The sequence below is a fragment of the Taudactylus pleione genome, unplaced genomic scaffold (assembly GCF_031769625.1).
Source record: "Taudactylus pleione unplaced genomic scaffold, aTauple2 ptg000214l, whole genome shotgun sequence".
Classification (NCBI taxonomy): Eukaryota; Metazoa; Chordata; class Amphibia; order Anura; family Myobatrachidae; genus Taudactylus; species Taudactylus pleione.
Genome location: NW_028284616.1, coordinates 13,216,927 through 13,240,412, shown reverse-complemented (window position 1 = coordinate 13,240,412; position 23,486 = coordinate 13,216,927). Strand labels below are relative to the sequence as shown.

Sequence of the window (23,486 nt, the reverse complement as noted above, 5' to 3'; positions counted from 1 at the left end):
CCTACTACCTGATGGGACTTTTTTCAGACACACTACCAGAGAGTAGATATGACCATTTAACTTATTTTTATATCCATCCAGGGATTTTTTTTTCGTTATACTCAATCTTTTACTGTTACTTGGTCAAACCCTCCCTGAGAACTGTCTGCAACCTCAGATTAGCTCAATTCAGTTATTTTGTTTATGTACAACTGTCATACCTTTGAGTGAATAAAATTAAAACATTTTTCAATATTGGATCATATTCAGGAACTCATCATTTTAAAGACACAGCTATATGTTTACATCTACTACTCTACTCGTGAGTATTGGTACGGACCATTATGAATGATTCATAAAGATACCTTTACAAGCTTCGTTTCCCTGTGTATTAGTGTAAGTGAAGTACGCTACCTCCACAACTAATAAACTATATATCAACCATGATTCATAGGCCAGAGATGATCACCAATTCATAGCAGTTTAGCCTTGGCCTAATAAAAGATAACTTGATGGGAAAACCACCTCTCTTTACTCAGTTAGTGGGGGTACGCCTGAATAGATCTTTTATAGATTTATCACTCATGCTAAGAAAGAAATTGTTATGTAATTTTCTTTTATTTTTCACATTATTTTCATTTATTTACTTTTATAAATCTATGGTGAATCAAACCCACATTGAGGATGTGTCCTACAGTATACAAAAGACCCAGAACTCTTGTCTGTATTGAAAAGATAAGTAGATATTTAATATACATAGTCACACCAGGTGACTAGAAATTTAGCGCCCTGACTCACATCAAATCTAGTTTTCATTTGTCTATTCTTTAATCTTTGGGATGATCTCTTTGATGTGAATAGGGGGCAGCAATTTTTTCTTCTGTGGAGCGCCCTAAACCCCTTATATACACTGTTTGAAGTGCAATTCTGATGTTTAATGATCGGTGCATGCAGGCCGGCGACAGGGAAGGACTAGGGGCACAGTCGTACCAGGCCCGAGATTCTAGGGGCCCCAGAGGGGCATAGAGACAAATCCCATCCATTTTTTAAATAGGCACATAAGATAGTGCACCTGGAAAAGGGCCATGGCCTCATGGGGAAGGGCCAGGGAAGAGATAGGGGAGGCCAGGAAATGCTGGGGATAAAAGAAGAGGAAGCTACAAGTGACAATGATAATAAACAGGAAAATTGACAGGCCCAAACAGCACCTCCTGCCATGCGGTGCCCTGTGCACTGGTCGCACTACCCTAGTTACGGCCCTGCATCACACCGCACACATACAGCGTCCTGAGAGCCCTGGTGCTGCCGCTGCTCATTCCCCACACCCAGCTGCACCACTCGGCCTACTGTACTGAGGTGCAGAGAACCCTGCTGTGTCGGCCAGAGAATGAAAAGTAAGGTAAAGTCAGATCGATATTCTCTCTCTCTCTCTCTCACCCCTTTACACCCTTCTACTGAGCCCTCACTTACCTCCTACTCGTCACCGACTGCCTCTCACCCTTACCCTGTCACCAACTGCCTCTCACCCTTACCCTGTCACCCACTGCTTCTCCCTATCACCCTCTGTTTCTCCCTATTGCCCTGTGTTTGTCACCCTTTTCCTCTACCTGTTACCCTCTCCCTGTCACCTTCTACTTTACCCGGGGATGGGGGGGGGCTAAAAAAATATGTGTATTGGGCCCCGTGATTTCTCTTGCCGGCCCTGGGTGCATGTGCAGGATCTGTACTGCGCATGTGCTGATTACTGACTGTGTTGGAGGTTACAGTTCCTCCTAAGCCACAGCATGATTGACATGCTGCAGCTATTCGGGGCGGATATGGAGCTTTCCCAGAAAACGGGGGCATGTCAGCCCGGTTTCTGGGAGTGCAGAGGCCAGCGCATGTGTCTGCTGCTTTTCTGTCCTCGGAAGTGGGCAGAATGTGGCCATTCAGAATAAGCTTAGGATCTGAGATGCGGCCTTCGGATGCCCCCTGCAACATTAGCATATACAGTGTGCACACTACGGCAGCGGCTAAAGATGTAGCTGCTGTGTGCATAATCGTACAACACTGAATCCGGCCCACTGATATAGACCATACTTTATCTGAAGGAGGTGGTGAGGACGACAACAGGCTGAAAACACAACAAGTACATTCAACAAGGGATATGAATAAAATATAAGATAACCTAAACAAAGGGCAGAGAGTAAACAAAGGCAATGGACAGAGAGCAAACCAAAACTCATTGCTTGAAGTTGACACAATTAGGTTCTGTTACAACTGCATCTTGAAAATAGCTAAAAGGCACCAATGTGCATATACTCTACTCTATAGGAGAAACCACTTTGAACTATTTTTGTAAAACATGATTTATATTTCCTGGTTATGTTGTCTAACTTGGCTGTAAAATGTAAAAAAAAATAGTAGAAACAAAATCAGAAAGTTTTTTAAGCTACACTAAGTTTTAAATAAAGGTAGTAGTGCAGGGTCTACCCACCCCTAGCCAGAGCATCGGGAGCTGCCAGCCAAATTTCCTGAGTCACTGTTGGATCTGAAATACAGAACCAGCAAATCCGTTTAGTTTGCAAACTTAAAATGGCTGTGGGGCTGAGTGTATGAGAGACGACCAATCACATACTACAATCTCGTGATTGCGGCTTGTGGTTAATTCTTCAGATCACTTTCCCAGGTTTTCAGTCATCGACATCTCTTTGCACTATGTGTATTTAGCAGCCTCTGTGTCACTGTCAACATAATGAATGCATCCCGCCCTCACTGTGAGGATAATTTATAAGTAAGAGTCTCTGCTAGGTTTGTTTCTAGGCCAAAAAGTAGTGTCTCCATTCTCTGCAACAGTCTTCAAATCCTTCTCCAGGGAACCGACTTGGTCTGGATTCAACATGAAGTCATTTTTCTCAGATTTTAAGAAGTTTTGGTTAAGTTCAAACGTAGAGCGTTGAATGTTGATTTTGTCTACTGCTTGAGAACCCTAGAGTTACAGTATATCAATCAGTTTTGCATTTTAAAATCAACACTTGACATATATATAAACAGTCCCAACATATAAGCACTTGAAGCTATAATTAAGCCGTACATTGTATGCTTTTGCATGTTATTGTGGACCAGATTCAGAGATGGCCGCTGTTCCGATACGGTCGTTAGTGACCAATGGTTTTTGGTGTGCACATGCGCAAGAGCTGCACTGTGCATGAGTGGAGATGGTGTTGCCATGCTGGTCACAGTGCGGCTGCAGATGCAGGTTGATTGATAGTCTGCAGCCGTTTGGGGGCGGTGACCAGGAGGGGTTTTTAAAATGATGGCACCGTCATTTTGGGAGAGTCATGACTGTGTCCTCAGATGCAGATTCACAGGCCTCAGCAGCTTAGTTCTAGTGGACATTGTGAGCAAGGGTTGCTCAGATGTTCAATGGTCACAATGTTTTCTGATGCTGGGTCTCCGGAACTCATGCAACGGTGGGCATCTCATAACTAAAGAAGGCACCTGGTGCATTTGCATACAATCTCAGGTCCTCTGTGGACGAAGATGCAGCACTGACACCACTTTCATCCACCTCTGAATCAGGCCCTGTGTGTCTTCATCCTCATCTACCTACAGTACCTGTTAGGCCCCTGTTTGCTACCATTCACAAATTTGCTGCAGGTTTTGTATCTATATAACATGACCCTGATACAACCAAAAGCGTAAATGCCATGATTCTATTCAGAGACACAACTGCTTCTTTTACTAAAGTTATTATTCCTGTTTTTATTATTCGTAACCAACCATAACTACGACCCAAAGCTAAATAACAGCATCTTGAGAGCAGTGGTAAAGGAAAGGATGGGTGATTAGCAAAAGGAGACAGTGTGTAGACCTAATTGTTATTCTTATTTTTGTTATTTTATTTGTGTGTTCCTCGTATTGGCTGAAAAAGAAGAAAGTCCTTCAAAAATATCCTTTTGTTTTCTTATACAGAATGTAATATGTTATTATTAGTGCTTTGTGTGTCATCACATTATTTGGGACTGCATTTTTGGTCTTGTATTGGTTATCCCAAGGTCAAGCTCCTAACTTTGGGGGTCATTCAGACCCACTCGCGAGCGGCAGTACGCTCGCAAGTGGGTCGATGGTCCCCACTGCGCATGCGCACGACGGAGGGAGCTCCGTCGTGCGCATGCGTGAGACCCGGCGAGCGAAGGACTTTCCATCGCTCCGGGTCTCGCAACAAAGGGGGCGTGCTGTCGATGTTGATTGACAGCACGCCCCTTTTGGTGGGCGTGCCGGGGGCGTGCCTGCCAGACGGAGGCGCTCCCATGGGAACGCCTACCGTCTGAAGCTGGCCCCACTGACATCACTAGTGACCCACAGCTATACGAGCGTCCAGGAGGACGCTCCATATTAATGGAGGAGGGCCCTGATTCAGAGCGAGCGCTCTGGTCAGAGCGTCCGGCTCTGAATCGGGGCCTTTGTCCTGTCCTTGTTTTTCCTAGTAGACATCCTGCTTTCTTGTGCATATAAGCTCTGGGAGAATCTCAGTACTCAAGGACATCTCCAGTAGGAATAGTCTCGATCCGCACTTGTCTGATGACTGCATCTGCTTCAGCTACCTGGCCTTGGCCTGTTAGAGCATCTGATTAGCTCTTTACCTACAGTACCTTAGTCCTATGTGCCTTTTGGCTCCTCTTCCTTTTGGTTAAAATTGTCCATCACAGGCCCAGCCTCACAGAGCAGGTTCTTTTGTAGCTTCTATTTATTTAATGCTAGTTCCTGATGTGGTTAGCGTAGCATTCTAATCCCTAACCAACATAGCTCAGCAGTATCCTGCTAAGCATGTCACCAGGTAATGCTTATGACTTGTGAAATCGATCTGTCCCTTCCTCATCTGTGCTAGCAATCATCATGCTACTCGTACACTGACTGGTTATTGTGCAAAGCGTGACACAGTCAGCATTATCTTCAATGTGCAGTTAACATATAAGAAGCATGATGGAGGTAATAATATCTGGCAGAACTGTAGGCATGGAAGGGAGATGGGTATGGAAGAGATTTGGCAGTGGCCTATCACTTTCTGTATATGCTCCTACATTAATATCCATTCATTACCACTCAAGCACACACGTAAATAAATGAATAAGTCCCTGCCCTTCCTCTCTAGCTACCCCCTGTCTACACAGTTATCATTTTGGTAATTCTATGTCAATTTATCACAAACACAAACCTTCTCAGTTCCAGCTTTCTCTGATTTCAAACAGGATCCTGTTACTGTGTCCCACCAAAGCAAGCCAGGAGCTAATGTTTCTCTTTTGGTAGGACCTGTATCACAGGGAGCAAATTATACTGTTTTATTCTTTAACCTGAGTGCATAACCCCATATATTAAGTGTTGTGTTTCACCCATACTGTATATTAAATGTTAAATATTGTGTTACCTGTAACCTGGCTGACGAGAACGCCACTTATAATTGTACTAAAGGTTCCTATTGCACCATAATACAGGTAGGACAAAGAGTAGAATTCATCAGCAATTCTTGTCCTGTGCAGGATAAAAAAACATCTAAACAACTTTGCCAGCAGTTAATGCCACAACTATTTTTATACTGTATGCACAAAACTGGTTTTGGATAACAGTGCAGCTCCAACAGAATACTGTATCTACTACCTCTGACACAGTTGATGAGTCCAATGGTACTCTTTTAATTCATTAAAAAATATATATATAAATATAAATAATAACCAAGCATAAAATTAAACAGTAAATTCCAATCTCCATCCTATAGTCTAATATTAGTATCCTAGAAAGACATAGGAGTTGATTCAGAGCCGCTCGCTAGATGCGTACGCTCGGACCCAGCTTATGCCAATCCAGCACACACCCAGCAAGGCAGGCGATCACACGGCAAGGCATAAGCACGCCCACTATTTCTTGACGTGCGATCACTTTGTGTATGCATACGCCCACCAGTCTGTCTAAAGACGCCCACTTGTGCAAGTCATCTCCATGAAGTTTATTCAAACTTCGGTACATCGGGTACCATCGGAAACGAATGCAACGCTTGAGGTTGACTATATCCTACCGCAAGCACTGCGATCACTTCAGTGTGAAATACAACCAGGTGACGTGTACTATGACGCTGCCCGTTAATTATGCACACCTCTGTAACGGCGTTACGATGCTCAGGCACGCCTGAGTTCGCACCTCTACTCCCCCGTTTCTAGTGGCCAGCCCCTGTCACCACCCTCAAACGGCTTCTCCTGTCACTCACTCTGCTGGGCTGTCTATGCGCAGCGAGCGAACGCTTCCCGATCTTTCGCACTGGTTCGCGCACTGCGATGCGTATGCATGCGCAGAATGCAAAAAAATCGGCCAGCTACAAGCAAACACATCCTAGCGAGCGGCTCTGAATCAGGCCCATAGATCATAATTCTCTGCATCGGTACTCAAAACGATGTGCAAATATAGCTTAAAAGATGACACAATAAATATAACAATCGTTAGCAGCAATTTAGTATCCACTGATCAGTCTAGGAAATTAAAATGTTCCTTCTAAAAAGCCATTTGGAATAAGTAAAAGTTCCTTATTGTGTGAAATGAAATGTCTCTTACTGCTGACTCTTCATATAAAAAGATACCAAATTGCTGCTAACGCTTGTTATAGCTTGGGTCGATGGTGGCCCAGTGCGCATGCGCACGACGGAGCCGGCTCTGTCGTGCGCATGCGCGAGACACGGATAGCGACGGGCAAGCCATCGCTCCGGGTCTCGTACCAAAGGGGGCGTGCTGTCGATGGTGAGTGAAAGCACGCCCCCTTTGGTGGGCGTACCGGGGGCGTGGCTCCCCAGACGGAGGCATTCCCATGGGAACACCTACCGTCTGGGGCCGGCCCCACTGACATCACAAGTGATGTCAGTGGGAGTGCTTTCGGCTGTTTGAGTCGAAAGCACTCCAGGGCTTGCAGAAACGAGACCCTACCACAAGGGTCTCGTCGCAAGCCCGATGGTCGCGATGGTCAAGACCATCTTCCTGCCCGCTCGCTATAGCTGTGGGTGGTCACCCACAGCTATGCGAGCGGGCAGGAGGCCGTTCAAAAAAAAAAATAGCCCGGCCCTGATTCAGAGTGAGCGCTCTGTCAGAGCGTCCGGCTCTGAATCAGGGCCTAAGATCTGTGGACTTCATTCAGAGTCGGTCGAAGCGGCCGCACGGTCGTACGCAGGCGATGTTCGCTGATCTGTGCATGCATACAGTGCGCAAACTAGTGGCTACGATCATAAATTTCTCTCTCCTTGAACACCGCCAGGTCGGTAGTTTTAGTGACAGATTGCGGCGTTTGTGGGTGGTAACATGGGAAGGTGCTTGAAAACGGGGGTGTGGAGATCCGAACGCAGGCGTGCCTCATTATGCGGACGGCGGTTTAAGGGAGTGCATAATTAACAAAGTAGTGTCATGGCACACGTGACAGGGGAGGTTTTACACTGACATGATCGTAGAGCTTAAGAGACGGTCAGGTCAACCTTTAGCTCTACGACCAGTTCCGTTGGTATACGATGCTCGAGATTAATCCTTATGTAGCCGGAGATGACGTGTTATGCGTACGAGAAGTGGACGTATTTTTAGTAGGGGTGAGCGGGTTCGGATTTCTGAAATCCGAACCCCCCCGAGCCCCCCCGATCCGAGGCAGATCCGAGTCAGGCTCGACTTTTCCCGCCTGACTCGGATCTGAAATCGAGGCAAAACGTCATCATCCCGCCTTCCGAGTCTCGCGGGTATTGGATCCTATATAAGGTACCCGCGTCGGCGCCATTTTCTCACTCGGCTGTGGACAGTGAAGAGGGAGGGTGGGAGTTAGGGCTGGCTGGGCTTTGTAGTGTAGTGTAGTGTAGTGCAGAGTAGTGTTGTGCTGTGCTGTGCTGCGCTGTGCTGCTGTTGTCCACTACTTCAAAGTCCATAGGGGCTGGCCGTGTTGTGCTGTGCTGCTGTTGTTAATAGGGGCTGTGTCCACTACTTCAAAGTCCATAGGGGCTGGCTGGACTGTGTTGTGCAGTCAGATCTCCATAGGGGCTGTGTCCACTCCAAAGTCCTGTGCAGTGTCCCAGTCCTAAAGGGGTGCTGTAGTGTTGTCCAGGGGGTGCTCTGTCCATCAGGGGTGCTCCCCCCAAGTGCTAAAAAAATAATATATTTTCTGTGTTTGTGAATTGTGTGCGCAGTAGCCGCACGTGCATCAACAAAGTAGTGCCAAGCGTGCGCCTGTGTCAAAAGTAAAGGGCCGGCTGACTTGACTGTTAAAGGGTGCTGTAACCCCCAAAGTACACTCCAGTCCAAACCAAAAAAAAAAATATTTTCTGTGTTTGTGAATTGTGTGTGCAGTAGCCGCACGTGCATCAACAAAGTAGTGCCAAGCGTGCGCCTGTGTCATAAGTAAAGGGCCGGCTGGCTTGACCATTAAAGGGTGCTGTAACCCCCAAAGTACACTCCAGTCCAAACCAAAAAAATATATATTTTCTGTGTTTGTGAATTGTGTGCGCAGTAGCCGCACGTGCATCAACAAACTAGTGCCAAGCGTGCGCCTGTGTCATAAGTAAAGGGCCGGCTGACTTGACCGTTAAAGGGTGCTGTAACCCCCAAAGTACACTCCAGTCCAAACCAAAAAAAAAAATATTTTCTATGTTTGTGAATTGTGTGCGCAGTAGCCGCACGTGCATCAACAAAGTAGTGCCAAGCGTGCGCCTGTGTCATAAGTAAAGGGCCGGCTGGCTTGACCGTTAAAGGGTGCTGTAACCCCCAAAGTACACTCCAGTCCAAATCAAAAAAAAAAATATTTTCTGTGTTTGTGAATTGTGTGCGCAGTAGCCGCACGTGCATCAACAAAGTAGTGCCAAGCGTGCGCCTGTGTCATAAGTAAAGGGCCGGCTGGCTTGACCGTTAAAGGGTGCTGTAACCCCCAAAGTACACTCCAGTCCAAACCAAAAAAAATAATATTTTCTGTGTTTGTGAATTGTGTGCGCAGTAGCCGCACGTGCATCAACAAAGTAGTGCCAAGCGTGCGCCTGTGTCATAAGTAAAGGGCCGGCTGGCTTGACCGTTAAAGGGTGCTGTAACCCCCAAAGTACACTCCAGTCCAAACCAAAAAAAATAATATTTTCTGTGTTTGTGAATTGTGTGCGCAGTAGCCGCACGTGCATCAACAAAGTAGTGCCAAGCGTGCGCCTGTGTCATAAGTAAAGGGCCGGCTGGCTTGACCGTTAAAGGGTGCTGTAACCCCCAAAGTACACTCCAAACCAAAAAATATATATTTTCTGTGTTTGTGAATTGCGTGCGCAGTAGCCGCACGTGCATCAACAAAGGAGCAGCGCCAAGCATGTGCCTGTGTCCCATAAGTAAAGAGCCGGCTGGCTCATTTCTTAAAGGCTGGTGTAACCCACAAAGTGCACTACTCTCCTGCAAAAATAAAAAAATATTTTCTGTGTTTAGCCGCACGTATATATCAAATCGATATAACATAAATGGAGGACCAAACTTTCTCCGATAAAAATAAAATAGAGAAAGATCAAGAACCACTTCCTCCTAGTGCTGAAGCTGCTGCCACTAGTCATGACATAGACGATAACATGCCATCAACGTCGTTTGCCAAGGCCGATGCCCAATGTCATAATAGAGGGCACATACAATCCCAAATGACAAAGTTCAGGAAAATGACCTTGAAAAAAACATTTAAATCAGCTGAAGAGAAACGTAAACTTGCCAATATGCCATTTACGACACGGAGTGGCAAGGAATGTCTAAGGTCGATCCCTAGTATGTTCATGACTAGTGGTTCAGCTTCACATGACGATGGAAGCCCTCTTCCCACTAAAAAAATCAAAAGAGTTAAGCTGGCAAAAGCACAGCGAAGAACTGTGCTTTCTATGAAGATATCACAAATCCCCAAGGAGAGTCCAAGTGTGGTGGTGGTTGCGATGCCTGACCTTCCCAGCACTGGACGGGAAGAGGTGGCTCTTTCCACCATTTGCACGCCCCCTGCAAGTGCTGAAAGGAGCACCCACAGTCCACTTGCTGATATGCAAATTGAAGATGTCACTGTTGAAGTACAACAGGATGAGGATACTGGTGTAGCTGGCGCTGAGGAGGAAGTTGGCGAGGAGGATTCTGATGGCGATGTGGTTTGTTTAAATCAGGCTCTGGGGGAGACAGTTGTTGTCCGTGGGATGAAAAAGCCCATCACGGTCATGCCTGGGCAGAAGACCAAACATTCCACCTCTTTGGTCTGGCAATATTCTATCCAAATCCGGACAACAACTGTCTTGCCATATGTACCTTATGTAAAGGTGGAATAAGTAGGGGTAGGGATGTTAACCACCTAGGAACATTCTCCCTTATACGGCACCTGCAGCGCGTTCATAATAAGTTACTGTCAAGTTCAGAAACTTTGGCTAAGACCGTAAGCAGTCCAGGGACACCTAAATCCCGTTGTCCTGTTGTATCCAAGCGCCTGCAAACCACACCATCAACTCCCTCCTCGTCAATTTCCTCCTTAGTCAGGATCGGAAGTAGTCCTGCAGGCCATGTCACTGGCATGACTGACTCTCCTATCCCGGATTCCTCCGAGGATCCTGCATTGCTATGCCTCCTGCTGCCGCTGCTGCTGTTGCTGCTGCTGGGAGTCGTTCATCATCCCAGAGAGGAAGTAGGAACACCACTACTTTTACTAAACAATTGACCCTCCAACAGTCCTTAGCGAGGAGGATGAAGTACGACAGCAGTCATCCTGAAGCAAAACGTATAACTGAGGCCTTGACTGCTATGTTGGTGTTAGACATGCGTCCGGTATCCGCCATTAGTGCAGTGGGATTTAGACAATTGATGGAGGTAGTGTGTCCCCGGTTCCAAATCCCGTCTAGATTCCACTTCACTAGGCAGGCGATACCGAGACTGTACAGAAACGTCAGAAAAAGTGTCCTCAGTGTCCTGAAAAATGCCGTTGTACCCAATGTCCATTTAACCACGGACATGTGGACAAGTGGAACAGGGCAGACTAAGGACTATATGACTGTGACAGCCCACTGGGTAGATGTATCACCTTACGCAGCAACAGCAGCAGCGTCACCAGTCGCAGCATCTCAGAAACGCCAGCTCGTTCCAAGGCAGGCTACGCTGTGTATCACCGGTTTCAGTAAGAGGCACACCGCTGACAACCTCTAAGAGAAACTGAGGGAATCATCGCCCAGTGGCTTACCCCACTTAGACTCTCCTGGGGATTTGTGATATCTGACAACGCCACCAATATTGTGCGGGCATTACATCTGGGCAAATTCCAGCACGTCCCATGTTTTGCTCACACAATAAACTTGGTGGTGCAGAATTTTCTGAAAAGCGACAGGGGCGTGCAGGAGACACTTTGGGTGGCCCGAAAAATTTCTGGCCACTTTCGCCATTCAGCGACTGCGTGCCGAAGACTGGAGCGCCAGCAAACACTCTTGAACCTGCCCCGCCATCACCTGAAGCAAGAGGTTGTGACGCGGTGGAACTCAACCCTCTATATGCTTCAGAGGATGGAGGAGCAGCAAAAGGCCATACAAGCCTATACATCCACCTATGACATAGGCAATGGAGGGGGTATGCACCTGACTCAAGCGCAGTGGAGAATGATTTCCGTGTTGTGCAAGGTTCTCCAGCCCTTCGAACTTGCCACACGTGAAGTCAGTTCAGACACTGCCAGCTTGAGTCAGGTCATTCCCCTCATCAGGCTTTTGCAGAAGCAGCTGGAGAAAGTGAAGGAGGAGCTAAGACGGAGCGATTCCGCTCGGCATGTGGGACTTGTGGATGAAGCCCTTCATTCGCTTTGCCAGGATTCCAGGGTGGTCAATCTGTTGAAATCAGACCACTACATTTTGGCCACCGTGCTCGATCCTAGGTTTAAAGCCTATGTGGTGTCTCTCTTTCCGGCCGACACAAGCCTGCAGAGGTGCAAAGACCTGCTGGTGAACACACTGTCAGCTGAAGCGGAACGTGACACATCAACAGCTCCTTCTTCATTTTCTCCCGCAACTGGGGCTGCCAGGAAAAAACTTAGGTATCCTAAGCAACCCGCTGGCGGTGATGCAGGGCAGGCAGGACCAAGTTTGGACATCTGGTCCGGACTGAAGGACCTGGCAACAATTTCTGACATGTCTACTGTCACTGCATATGTTACTGTCACCATTGACAGAATGGTGGAGGATTACATCGGTGACAGCATCCAAGTAGGCATGTCAGACAGTCCATACCTGTACTGGCAGGAAAAAGAGACAATTTGGAGGCCCCTGTACAAACTGGCTCTATTTTACCTGAGTTGCCCCCCCTCCAGTGTGTACTCCGAAAGAGTGTTTAGTGCAGCCGGGAACCTTGTCAGCGAAAGGCGTAGGAGGTTGCTTCCACAGAATGTGGAGAAGATGATGTTCATCAAAATGAATTATCAGCTCTTCCAGGGAGACCAGCCTCCAGAACGTACAGAGGGACCTGTGGTGGTGGATTCCAGTGGGGACGAGTTAATACTCTGTGAGGATGAGGATGTACACACTGAAGAGGGTGAGGAATCGATGGATGAGGAGGATGAGGATGACATCTTGCCTCCGTAGAGCCAGTTTGTGCAGGGACAGATTAATTGCCAGCTTGTTTTGTGGGGGCCCAAACGAACCAATCATTTCAGCCACAGTTGTGTGGCAGACCCTGGCGCTGAAATGATTGGTTTGTTAAAGTGTGCATGTCCTGTTTATACAACATAAGGGTGGGTGGGAGGGCCCAAGGACAATTCCATCTTGCACCTCTTTTTTTTCTTTGCATTATGTACAGTTTGGGGCCTAGTTTTTCAAACTGCCATCCTGTCTGCCACTGCAGTATCACGCCTAGATGGGTCACGTGTTTGTGCCGCCCACTCGTGTCGCTTAGCATAGTCATCCAGCTACCTCGGTGCAACCTTTTGGACATAAAAACACTATTGTGAGGTGTTCAGAATAGACTGGAAATGAGTGGAAATTAAGGTTATTGAGGTTAATAATAGCATAGGAGCAGAAAAACCTACAAATTCTGTGATTTTAGCTGTTTTTATGCTTTTTTTCAAAAAAATCCAGATCCAAAACACAAAACCCAGAACCCAAAACACGGAAAGGTGGTTTTGGCAAAACCAATCCAGATCCAAAACACGAAGAAAGATCCAGATCCAAAACCAAAACACAAAACACGAAAAGTGGCCGGTGCACACCCCTAATTTTTAGCGATCCAACCGCATCCACCCCTTGGTCGGCCAGCTAACGATCCGACCTTAGCGTGTGCATCATTTGCATATCCGGACCCTTTTTCTATACGACCGTGCGGCCGCTTCCACCGACTCTGAATGAGGTCCAGTGTCTTTCTAGGATACAAATATTAGACTATAGAACGGAGATTGGAATTTACTGTTTTATGTTTACTAATATATATTTTTTAATGAATTAAACTAATCAACTGTGTCAGTCTGAACGCTTTACTTTGTTTTATTTTTGTCTTTCGAGTGTGGGGTACAGATGGCCTGATTCAGAGCCGCTCGTAAGCTCCGAGCGATGTTCGCACAACTGCGCATGCGTACGGCTCATAATACGCATGCGCGAACCAGTCAGTGCGGTTGAAATGCATGTGCTCGCAAAATAGCGAATGCCTGATAATTTGAGTGACAGAATGAGGCGTTCGTGGGTGGTAACAGGGGAAGGTGCTTGAAAACGGGGAGTGGAGATCCGAACACAGGCGTGCCAAAATGTCAAAACGGGCGTTTTAAGGGTGTGCATAATTAACAAAGCAGCGTCATCGACCACGTCACTTGGTTGTTTGTTAGCCTGAACTGCTCGCATGATTGCGGTAGGAAAATTCAACCACAAGCACTGCAAGCAGTTCAGACGCCTTTCGATGTACTCGATTAATCAAATAAATAGCAGAGATGACGTAGGATGCGAGCGGCCAGGGGGCGTCTTTATCAAAATAGCGGCCGCAGGTTTTGTTCGCTCGTTCAGACTTAGAGGCGTCAACAGACCGCAAAGAGCGAGCACTTAATTTAAATAGCCAGCCCCTTTTTCAGAACGACCGTCCGCAAATAGCGTACGGCTCTGAATCAAGCCCAGAATCCTCTTGTGAACTGCCACAGATACAGTTGATATTGGGAGCAACTGACAGCGCACTGTTCTGCTTTCTAGATATCTACTACCTCTGTCTTATATTATTTGTTTTGCTATTAAAGAAAGCTTGTATTGCTCAAAAATATATAGTTATTTCTTATGGAGATCAGAAGATCTGGATGTTGCTATACCATAACATAATAAGCCAATATTGGTACCAGTTCTGAAACTATTACATTATGAGATGAATTAAAATTAACATAAATACCAAAACATGCGTAAAATACTTGCCTGAATGTGTGCACCCGAATGCAATAAATAGGGGTTCTGGACTATAGATAGATAGTAAAAAGGTTGACAATGTCTTGATAGACACCAGATGTTTGACAGTCAATAGATCGACTGGGACAAAAGGACAACAGGGACAAAAGGTCGACACACTAAAGGTTGACATGTAAGAAGGTCGACAGGTACAAATGGTCGACAGGGTCAAAAGGTCGACATGAAAATGGTTGACACAGAAATTTCAACATTTGATTTTTGTTTTTCTGTTAATCCACACCCAATAAATAGTGCCTACAGCCACTTTTCCTTAAAATCATACAGGGGGCAGTTGATTTGATTTGATGAGTGCATGCAAGAAACGGAAATAATAGCCTGCTTTGTTTTAAAGTATTTTTAATGCCTTATCAAAATTGTGTATGAAGACTTTTATTCTGTTTTTACACATAATTCTAATTAATTATTATTATTGAATTTTTTTTTAAGAGGATGCATAAAAAATATATATATATTTTAATTTTTTTAAAGTGATTGGATTAATGGCCTTATAGGTGGGAAGATCAATATGTCCCAAGGTTGTTCTATCTGCTTTTGGACTACATGTTTATACTGTAGTTTTGTAGCGCAATTGGGCGTTGAAGTTCCTTCCAGTGGCTGACGAAGAGTTGAGGATATCAGCTTTTGCTGACAATGGGCCTGATTCAGGTTGTATCGCAACTGCGATCGCGGCTGCGATTACGCACGCAGTCTCACTGCGATAGCATGCTAATCCAATGTGATCGCTGTGCCATCACAGCACAACATAAGAACACTCACTTTACCTTACCTTACACTGTAATACTTAGCAAGACCTCAAAAGCATTGGTAACAGTGGGTACAATCTGTGCCTCGCGCACACTTGCACAAGCTCTGACCTTACTGACCTTACTGCTAATCTTCCGGTATGCAGTGAGAGCTCAAGCTGTGTATGCCATCGCAGTGGATAATTTATGCACACCCCTGCAACGGCGTTCAAACGCACTGGCACGCCTGCATTTCGCCGACCACCCCAATCACCTCCCACAAATGGTACTTCTTATCAATCACTCTGCGATGGGTCTGCGTAGTCACTGCGATTGCAGTCCCAATCGCAGTGGCTGGTTCGCACACATGCACTGCGATGCATATGCATGCTCAGAACGCAACAATCGTCCGATAGCGTGTGTAATCGCAGTGGCGATCCAACCTGAATCAGGCCCAATGTCATGATTTACTAGTCTAATCCAGAATAGCTCATCCTTCCTTTGCTCACTAGACTCCATTCATTTGCAGTTGTAAATTTTGACAAATTAACTTCCTTGTTTTTGAGGAAGGCTCTAAATGCCCACCCTGAGATAGACACATCATCAGGATCACTTGGAAAATTATGTATACATATATAAAAAACACAAGTACTTTTGTAGTACTTAAATGTTACTATGGCGATTTCCAGGGTAGAAGCGGAGATACAAGGATAGGGGTCTTATTGTTTATCCTATGTGGGTAGAGCTAACTTACTTAAAATGGTAAAAATAGTAAACAGTTTCCAAAATTACTTTACCTCTTTCAGACCTTGCCTTTTTTACTTGCGCATAAGGATTTTGCATGAAAAGGACCTTTAGTTTGTAAATGTATATGAAATAACAAACTCAGATTGGCTGAATCAATTACCTAATGATTAGGCTGATGACTTTAATTCATGCCTTGGACACCTCCATTAAGCTTCTCCTGGTGGTGTTTTATGCAGAAATGTTTTATATACTCATTATAGGGACTACCTGTACCCTTTCCACAACTATTGACATCACCGGGGACCACTCATGCCCTAAGACCTGCGAGCAGCCGCCAGCAGCGAGTGGCTTTGAATCAGGACCATTGTCTGTAGGAGTGTACATCTATCAGGAGATTCTGGACACAGATCTGCTGATTCCTAAATTATCATGTTTTGCGAAGTTGGTTCAATAAATAAGGTAACATGTGTAATCATTAGTATGGCCTTGGTTCAGATTATTATTCTACATAGTCGCCATGCTTGTCTAAGCATTTGTTCCAATGATACATCAAGGCATCTATCCCAGTATAGAAGAAATCAGTGTCAAGCGCCCCAAGCCAGGACATGGAGGCTTCCTGATCTTCTCCATCGGTTGCAAATCGCCTGCCACCCAGGTGCTTCTTCAATAGTCCAAAGAGATGGAATCACTCTATGTCACATTAGGACTGTAGGGAGGATGGTTCAGTACCTCCCGATGGTAGCTTGTCACGCTCTGGCTAAGATGATTCTCCACCACGAGATTAGAAGACGTGGGCCTAGGTTGAGGAGAGAACAGGAGGCGAGGGGCCTGGATTAGTGTCTTCCTCATCCACCAGTAGCGGATGTTGGCGAGACCTGACCAAAGGTGCAGAGTCTAACCTACTGGGAGGTGTTCACCAGTGACCCCTCCAAACGGGATTTGGGCTTAAGCTGCATCTAGTACGCAGGTCGCGGCCCTTTGGTCAGGTATCTGGCACTAGTGGGAAAAAATGGAAGAACACTACCACAGGGCAAGCACAGGAGAAATATATTGGATGACTGTACTGAAGTGATGTACAGAGAACACACTTAGTGGTTTATTTTGCAATGCTGGCACTTTAGATGCAGCACTGACACAGGAGAATGGTATCACGAAATGGTACTTGAATGATGTACTAAGTACACACACTGTGGCCTCAGACGCAGCACCGGAGAATGGTATCACAAGATGGTACTTGAATGATGAACTCAGTACACACGCTGAGGTTTCAGCCGCGGAGCTAGCACAGAAGATGACTCTTAATAGATTGTACTCAGAAGACGTTCTGAGTACACACACCGTGGAAAACACTAGGAACAAGTCACTAGAAGGAACGGAGCTTGGAACCTGGACCGCTACAACAGCAAGTTAACACTGGAAGCAATGACATTGTACAGGCAACTTCCTGTTATCCAGAGCTTGGTTATACACCCTAAGATAGCAGTCCATTGGAGGACACTGTAAGCTGACCGCAACCAACGCTGCCATTGGGTAAAGGGTTAGTCAGGTGAAAACAGACTGTCATGGCTGCATCCATGACGGTAACTGCAAAAGCCACATTATGGAGCGAGCACATGGATGTCCTAGCAGACCCCAGGTATAATCCTTAGCATGTCACTTGCTGCCGCACTTGGCATCTGACCGCTCTAGAGATCAGTTGAAGCCAGTGCTGAGGTGAATAACGGCCGATCCTAGGCCACAACCTGACAGGTAGCGCTGTAAAAACTCACGCATGCGATCGGCTGAGTGTGGCCTGGCGTTATAGTGCAGCAATACAACACCTGTTCGCAGCAACCCAGGTTGTTTTCGACGAATTGCCCTCCGCAATTGGCTCAATGTGTCACAACAGCGGACAGCATTCACAGTATCTCCCTTGGCGAGGAAATCAACAAGAAGCAATTCCCTTGTAGCCCAAAACATTGTCACCATGACCTTCTTTGCTGATGGAGTTGTTATGAATTTCTTTGAATGTGGGGATGATGGCTGTTTCTAGATCATGAATGCTTGCTTTTGTCTCCGGTGTCACATGATGCACCCACATTTCATCGCCTGTAACAATACGCTGCAAGAACTGCACTTCTTCCTCAAGGATACCGTGTCAAGTGCACGAGAGACAATCCCATCCTATTGGTTTTGTGAACTTCTGTGAGTTGCCTCGGTACCCAGCGTGAACAATTTTCCTGTACCCCAGTTGCTCATGAGTGATGTTGTGCACAGTACCCACTGAGATGTTCAGTTCGTCAGCAATATCACTAACTCAAATGTGTCTGTCCTCCTGAATCAGACCTTGAATGCAGCACAAATTGTCATCTGTGGAGGACAAGCTTGGCTGGTTGGATCGCTGCTTATTTTGAACGTCTGTCCTGCCGTTATCAAACGCAGTGCCATATGAAAACCTGTTTTCATGACATAACGTTATTACCACTCAATAAGTTATTACACCTCAATAAGTTGGCGATGAATTTCAGCTGCTGATGTGCCCTTTAGACGCAGAAATCTGATCACACCACGCACCTCAATGTTTGACCATGTTTCCGCCAGCCCGCCATCTTACAAAGGATGTTGGGACAGTATGACTGATATGAGGCACAGTCTAATGGCTGGGAGGGGAAGCAGTGGTCTACCTACTCTGGCCTGGTGGGAAATTAGAATGAAATAGAGAACATTTCACATGTGAGAGGTCTTGTTATCATATTTATTGAACCACTCTCGTATATTATATTCCTCTCACACCCTAATGTGCAGTCTATGGAATATTACCCACGGAATAGAAAACAGCAGCAGGAAATTGCTACTAGCTATTTTGGCAACTGTCCATAAATCAACCCCTTTTTCTCTGTTTAAATAGAAACTGTTCCATGTGTTTAGGATGGAATTTGTGCAGAACGAAACACATGTTCAACATTTTTTTTTACATATGGAGCAGCTCGGCTAGTATTGTGATGTGTAGCACATGGGCTAACGCCATATTCATATGCCGTATGCTGTGAGGACCAAGTACCAGAATTCCGGAACTTGGTAAATCTGACAGCATCGCATCCCCCATAGGGTTGCGGCTGTTGGCAGAAATGGAGGTATCTGCTTCTATCCCTCCTTCATATATTCAGGGGATACTAAATAATGGTGAGTATTCCCTGAAAACAGGTGTTTTCGGGGAATATGCCACAAATATTTGATAATAAATGGGCCCCTAGGTACCTTTACTGCTCAGCTTATCCTCTTCAGTATATGACCTCTTGTTCTTTAAATTATCTGTAATAGCCTATAGCACAATCAACTTCTGAATGCTTTGAAGTGTATATATAATTTATCATATAGACTTCTCTTTCCAACCTTTGCCTTGTATGCATTGGCAGCAAGATTTATAGTGGTTACTTCAGACTGCATTGATTGAAAATGTTGATGCTGTTATTGCATCACTTACCTGTATAGAGTAGCAGTAACGTTTAGTGGAGGAGGTGGGCCATAGATGATCCCTTGGCTAGAGTTATAAAGAGGACAGTGTTCTGCATAGATGGGCAGAACTCCCATTATTTCTGGGGTTGGTGGATAAAGGGTACCTCCAACAGCTACCCAAAGAGACAGGCAAAAGCCCACGGCCAGACCTGAAAACACACCCTGAGGACAGGAAAAAGGTAATGAGAACACGCAGAGAATATTTATGTATAGCATGGTTCCAAATTGCATATCAATAATATGTAAAGCTACACATACTGTATTGACCAAACTCTCTGTATAATAATCTATTTTTTTGTCTTCTTCCTTTTTTGAAACACTCTTTGCTTTGATATTTTCTCTGAGCTCAGAATCACCCATGTGACTGACACTTTAAAAGAAATAGTACTGATAGGAAATCAGTTATCATTGCAATTTATTAAGAAACATTTAACAACGCAGCATTGATAGTGGTAACAAGGAACTTAAAGCGACCAGTCTGGATCATTATACGCATGAGTGAAATGTCTTTGCCAGTTCCAATGTGGACACTGCACTGGAAGCGTGGACTTCTAGTTGCAGATTTATTTAAAGATAGAAATATATAAAAAAAAAAACCTTTCTAAAAAGTTACAAAAAATATATAATTATAACATATTTTTTTAACTTTTAATAACAGAGAATTTTTTCATATTGGTTCTCGCTATGACCATCCTTATACAGCAATGGCGGAATGAGGACAGTAGGCAATATTTGTCCAGTGATGTCCATGTTAAATTGCCAAGCATGGGGAAGCTGTCCACAGAGGCAGATGGCGAAGGTTATAGCCTGCGATCTCTGGTGATAACTATCGCTTCCTGTTGGCTTGTTAAATAGGATGACTTATCTCTGTTTAATATACTCCTCAGTAGCAATCTTAAGGGGCCTATCCATTAGTCGACTTTTTGAACGATCCGACCAAAACCAAAACCAGGAGGTTTTGGTCGGAACGTTCAGAAAGTCGTCTAATAGATAGCCGGCAAGGACCAGCGGTGTGCGTGCACGCTGGGTCCTTGCCGACCCCGACTATCTGTGGAACATGCTCGTCAACCTGACGACGAGCGTCAGGTTCACATGTTCACAGATAGGAGGTCGGTCTCCTGCACTGAATGACGTTCAGTGCGGTCACTGCACCCGGCGACCTGAAGGACTGAACTCTAGACGTTCAGTTTTTCAGGTCGCCTAATGGATAGGCCCCTTAAGAATGGCTAGGTAGTAATCCTCAAAGTACTGTATATTAGGCATACGTTGTGAGTGACAGATTAACCTTTCTATGTCTGTTGTTGGGTGTATATCTATATTGGAAATTATGGATTTCTGGCAAATTACAGCAAGTGCAGACTCTCAAAGTTTGTTATCACTGCTTTGTCACAGGATTGAAAAGCAAACCCCATGTAGTATAGTACAGTTTTCTTTGTTTACCACTGCAGCACCCGTTTCTGTTGTATACAGACATATTACTGCACTCTAATCTCAGGTAGGTATCCCCAATACACTTTACAGTCCAATTATAGATATACCAATTATATTTAAGAATCAAACAAGGTCTATTGTGTTTAATCTTATACCATTTATCAAAGTAATGGGTTCTTTTTATTATATACCCAAAATATTTACATCAGTCCCCATCTGATTTCAAAAAGGTTTAGTTCACCTGGAAATCTAACCATGTGATATTGGGTTTCAAACGTGGTTATCCTATGTTGTCATGTATCCAATTAGGTTATAGTTAGCAGTTGACATCTGCATACAACTAAAGATGCCTAAAATAATAGCTTTTTGATTCTTGTACTACTTTGATGAATTGGTTCTAAAATGTTTAATTTTACTGGAATCAATAAAAAGAATCTAACTTTTCGGAAATTTTATCACGATCAAGCCAATTTGACAATGTTTGAACTAGTTTGCACACAAACAAGCCATTTTGCACATTTCAAGCTAGATTTCATACCGTTTGTTTTTATATTGTGAATGGTGAACCTTGGCTGGTGAACTTTGAACACAAACACAATAGTGTTGGCAAAAAAAAAAATGTAAATAAAATAATGCTAAACTATTTTTTCATGAATAAAAAATACTATTTAACTACTATTTTATTAAATACTAGTTGCCAATGAAAAAAGTAAACTTCAAACACAAACAGCAAACCTTTGCAAATTTCGAACCACATTAAGGGGGAGATGTATTAATCCTTGGAGAGAGATAAATTGGAGAGAGAGAATGTACCAACCAATCAGATCCTAACTGTCATTTTAGAGGCTGTGTTTGAAAAATGACACTTTATCTTTCTCCAAGAATACATCTTCCCCACAGCATTTAGATTACAGTTTATTGACCACCAACATGTTTGTGGCCGTTAGGCGGGATAATTTCAATTGCACTTTTGGAACATGTTTACAATTTTTTGAGCATCTCTCCACACGACAACAATATACCAATATGTTTATTAATAGACTGCATATACTATATTAAACATTATGTTACTGCTGTAACATAATGTTTGTGTTCAAACATCGAAAAAGTTGAACAAGGTATTCTACCTTGTTCAACTTTTTAGATATATCTGTAACATTTGCTGTCTTCTGGCGGCTCTAAATATAAATTAAATGCACATTATATAATATCTAAGACATTTTAGCATGAAGTACTAGACAGGGAAAGGGGAGTACAGATTTATAAGTGCACCAATGGCATCTGGATAAATATTGCTTGTGACAGATGCTTAATATTCAGTGGCGTATCTATAATGGGTGCAGTGTGTATGGGGCACACTGGCTCCCGGGTCCAGGGGGGCCCTGCACCGCACACACTGCACCCATATTATTTTAAACTTACCTGTCCGTGGTACCGCGTCCGGTGTTCTGAGCAGCGCTGACACCCGAGTCTACTGCGCATGCACAGAACGCCAGAAAATGGCCACCACAGCATTTTTTCAGCGTTCTGCGCATGCGCAGTAGACTCCGGGCACGCGCTAGTGCCCGGAGTCTACTAAGGCTCCGGTGACTGGCTAGCTGCTTCAGCCGGCTGTTGGCCACAGGGGAGAGAGAAGGGTGCCCCGCAAGGGGAGTGCACACGGGCCCCCTCTTCTCTTAATACGCCTCTGTTAATATTTATATAGTTATTACCCAGACAGAGCAACACGTACATTGAAAGCTATTCTTATGCCACATTAAACAAATTATAGGGAATGTAGACCTACAGGAGTGTTGCAAGAAGTGGTAAGCATTCCCAGCATAAATGCCCCAAGCAGTGGGCCGCTGAGCACTCCCATTATCGTAAAGGAGCCCTGTGCAAGAGAGAGAAACCAATGGTTAGAAGATGAATAGTTAAATGAATTCACCATATTTCTCCACAGTGCACTACAAGTACCTGAAGCACGCCACCACCGAGAAATGATGATAAGGCAGCAACCATAATACACACGCACCCATAAAGCAGAGCTGAGGAACAGAGAGGGGAATCAGTCACTCATGTAAACGTGTATTATAAGCATGTATATTATATATAGATGTACAGGCTCAGAGTAGTTTGGATTTTCCCGCCAAATTCGGATGTTTCCCGCCAAAAATCGGGTTTCAGAAAGAGCCAAAATGTCATCTTTCATGGACAAACATCATCTTTCATGGACTTTTATCTATCTATATATAAATAGATTCAGATTGTTATAAATTCTGCATGTTTAGTGATGTTGTTTGTTTTGTTATCTTTGATAATAATACAAGACAAATGAATGAAATCTTGGCCATTTCTTTAAAGGTTCGATGCTAAAAATACTGTCACAAAATATTCAGTGACACATTAATCAGCCCCTAACAAAAGGGGGAAAAACCGATCCATAGGCAAAACAAGTTTACATATTCCAGATGTACTTCATACAGAAGGTTCTTATGAGATATGCTTACATATAAAGCATTGTCATCAAAATAAATAAATGAGTCTTTATTAGCAGTGTTTGAGAAGTAGAATGGAAAAGATCTATACTAGATGGGACTGAAGTCACACATTTCTATCTCAGTTCACATTTCTTACTATGTAAAAAGGCTACATGCCCAAATTTCTGCTTGTTATAGTTTGTAGTATTTGTACAAGA

At 44.5% G+C, this 23,486-nt stretch overlaps 1 protein-coding gene across 1 annotated transcript in view; it reads right to left on the bottom strand.

The window, feature by feature from the left end:
• Positions 1-2,041: 2,041 nt before the first annotated feature.
• SLC5A5 (solute carrier family 5 member 5) overlaps positions 2,042-23,486 on the bottom strand; it is a 38,134-nt gene continuing 16,689 nt past the window's right edge. Inside the window, exons 10-15 of the mRNA XM_088478551.1 lie at positions 22,766-22,836; positions 22,596-22,682; positions 19,347-19,540; positions 5,387-5,490; positions 5,177-5,271; positions 2,042-2,947 (exon numbers count right to left, since the gene is read on the bottom strand). Coding sequence (XP_088334677.1) covers positions 2,747-2,947; positions 5,177-5,271; positions 5,387-5,490; positions 19,347-19,540; positions 22,596-22,682; positions 22,766-22,836 — 752 coding nt within the window. The 3' untranslated portion in view covers positions 2,042-2,746. The remainder of the gene's footprint in view (positions 2,948-5,176; positions 5,272-5,386; positions 5,491-19,346; positions 19,541-22,595; positions 22,683-22,765; positions 22,837-23,486) is intronic.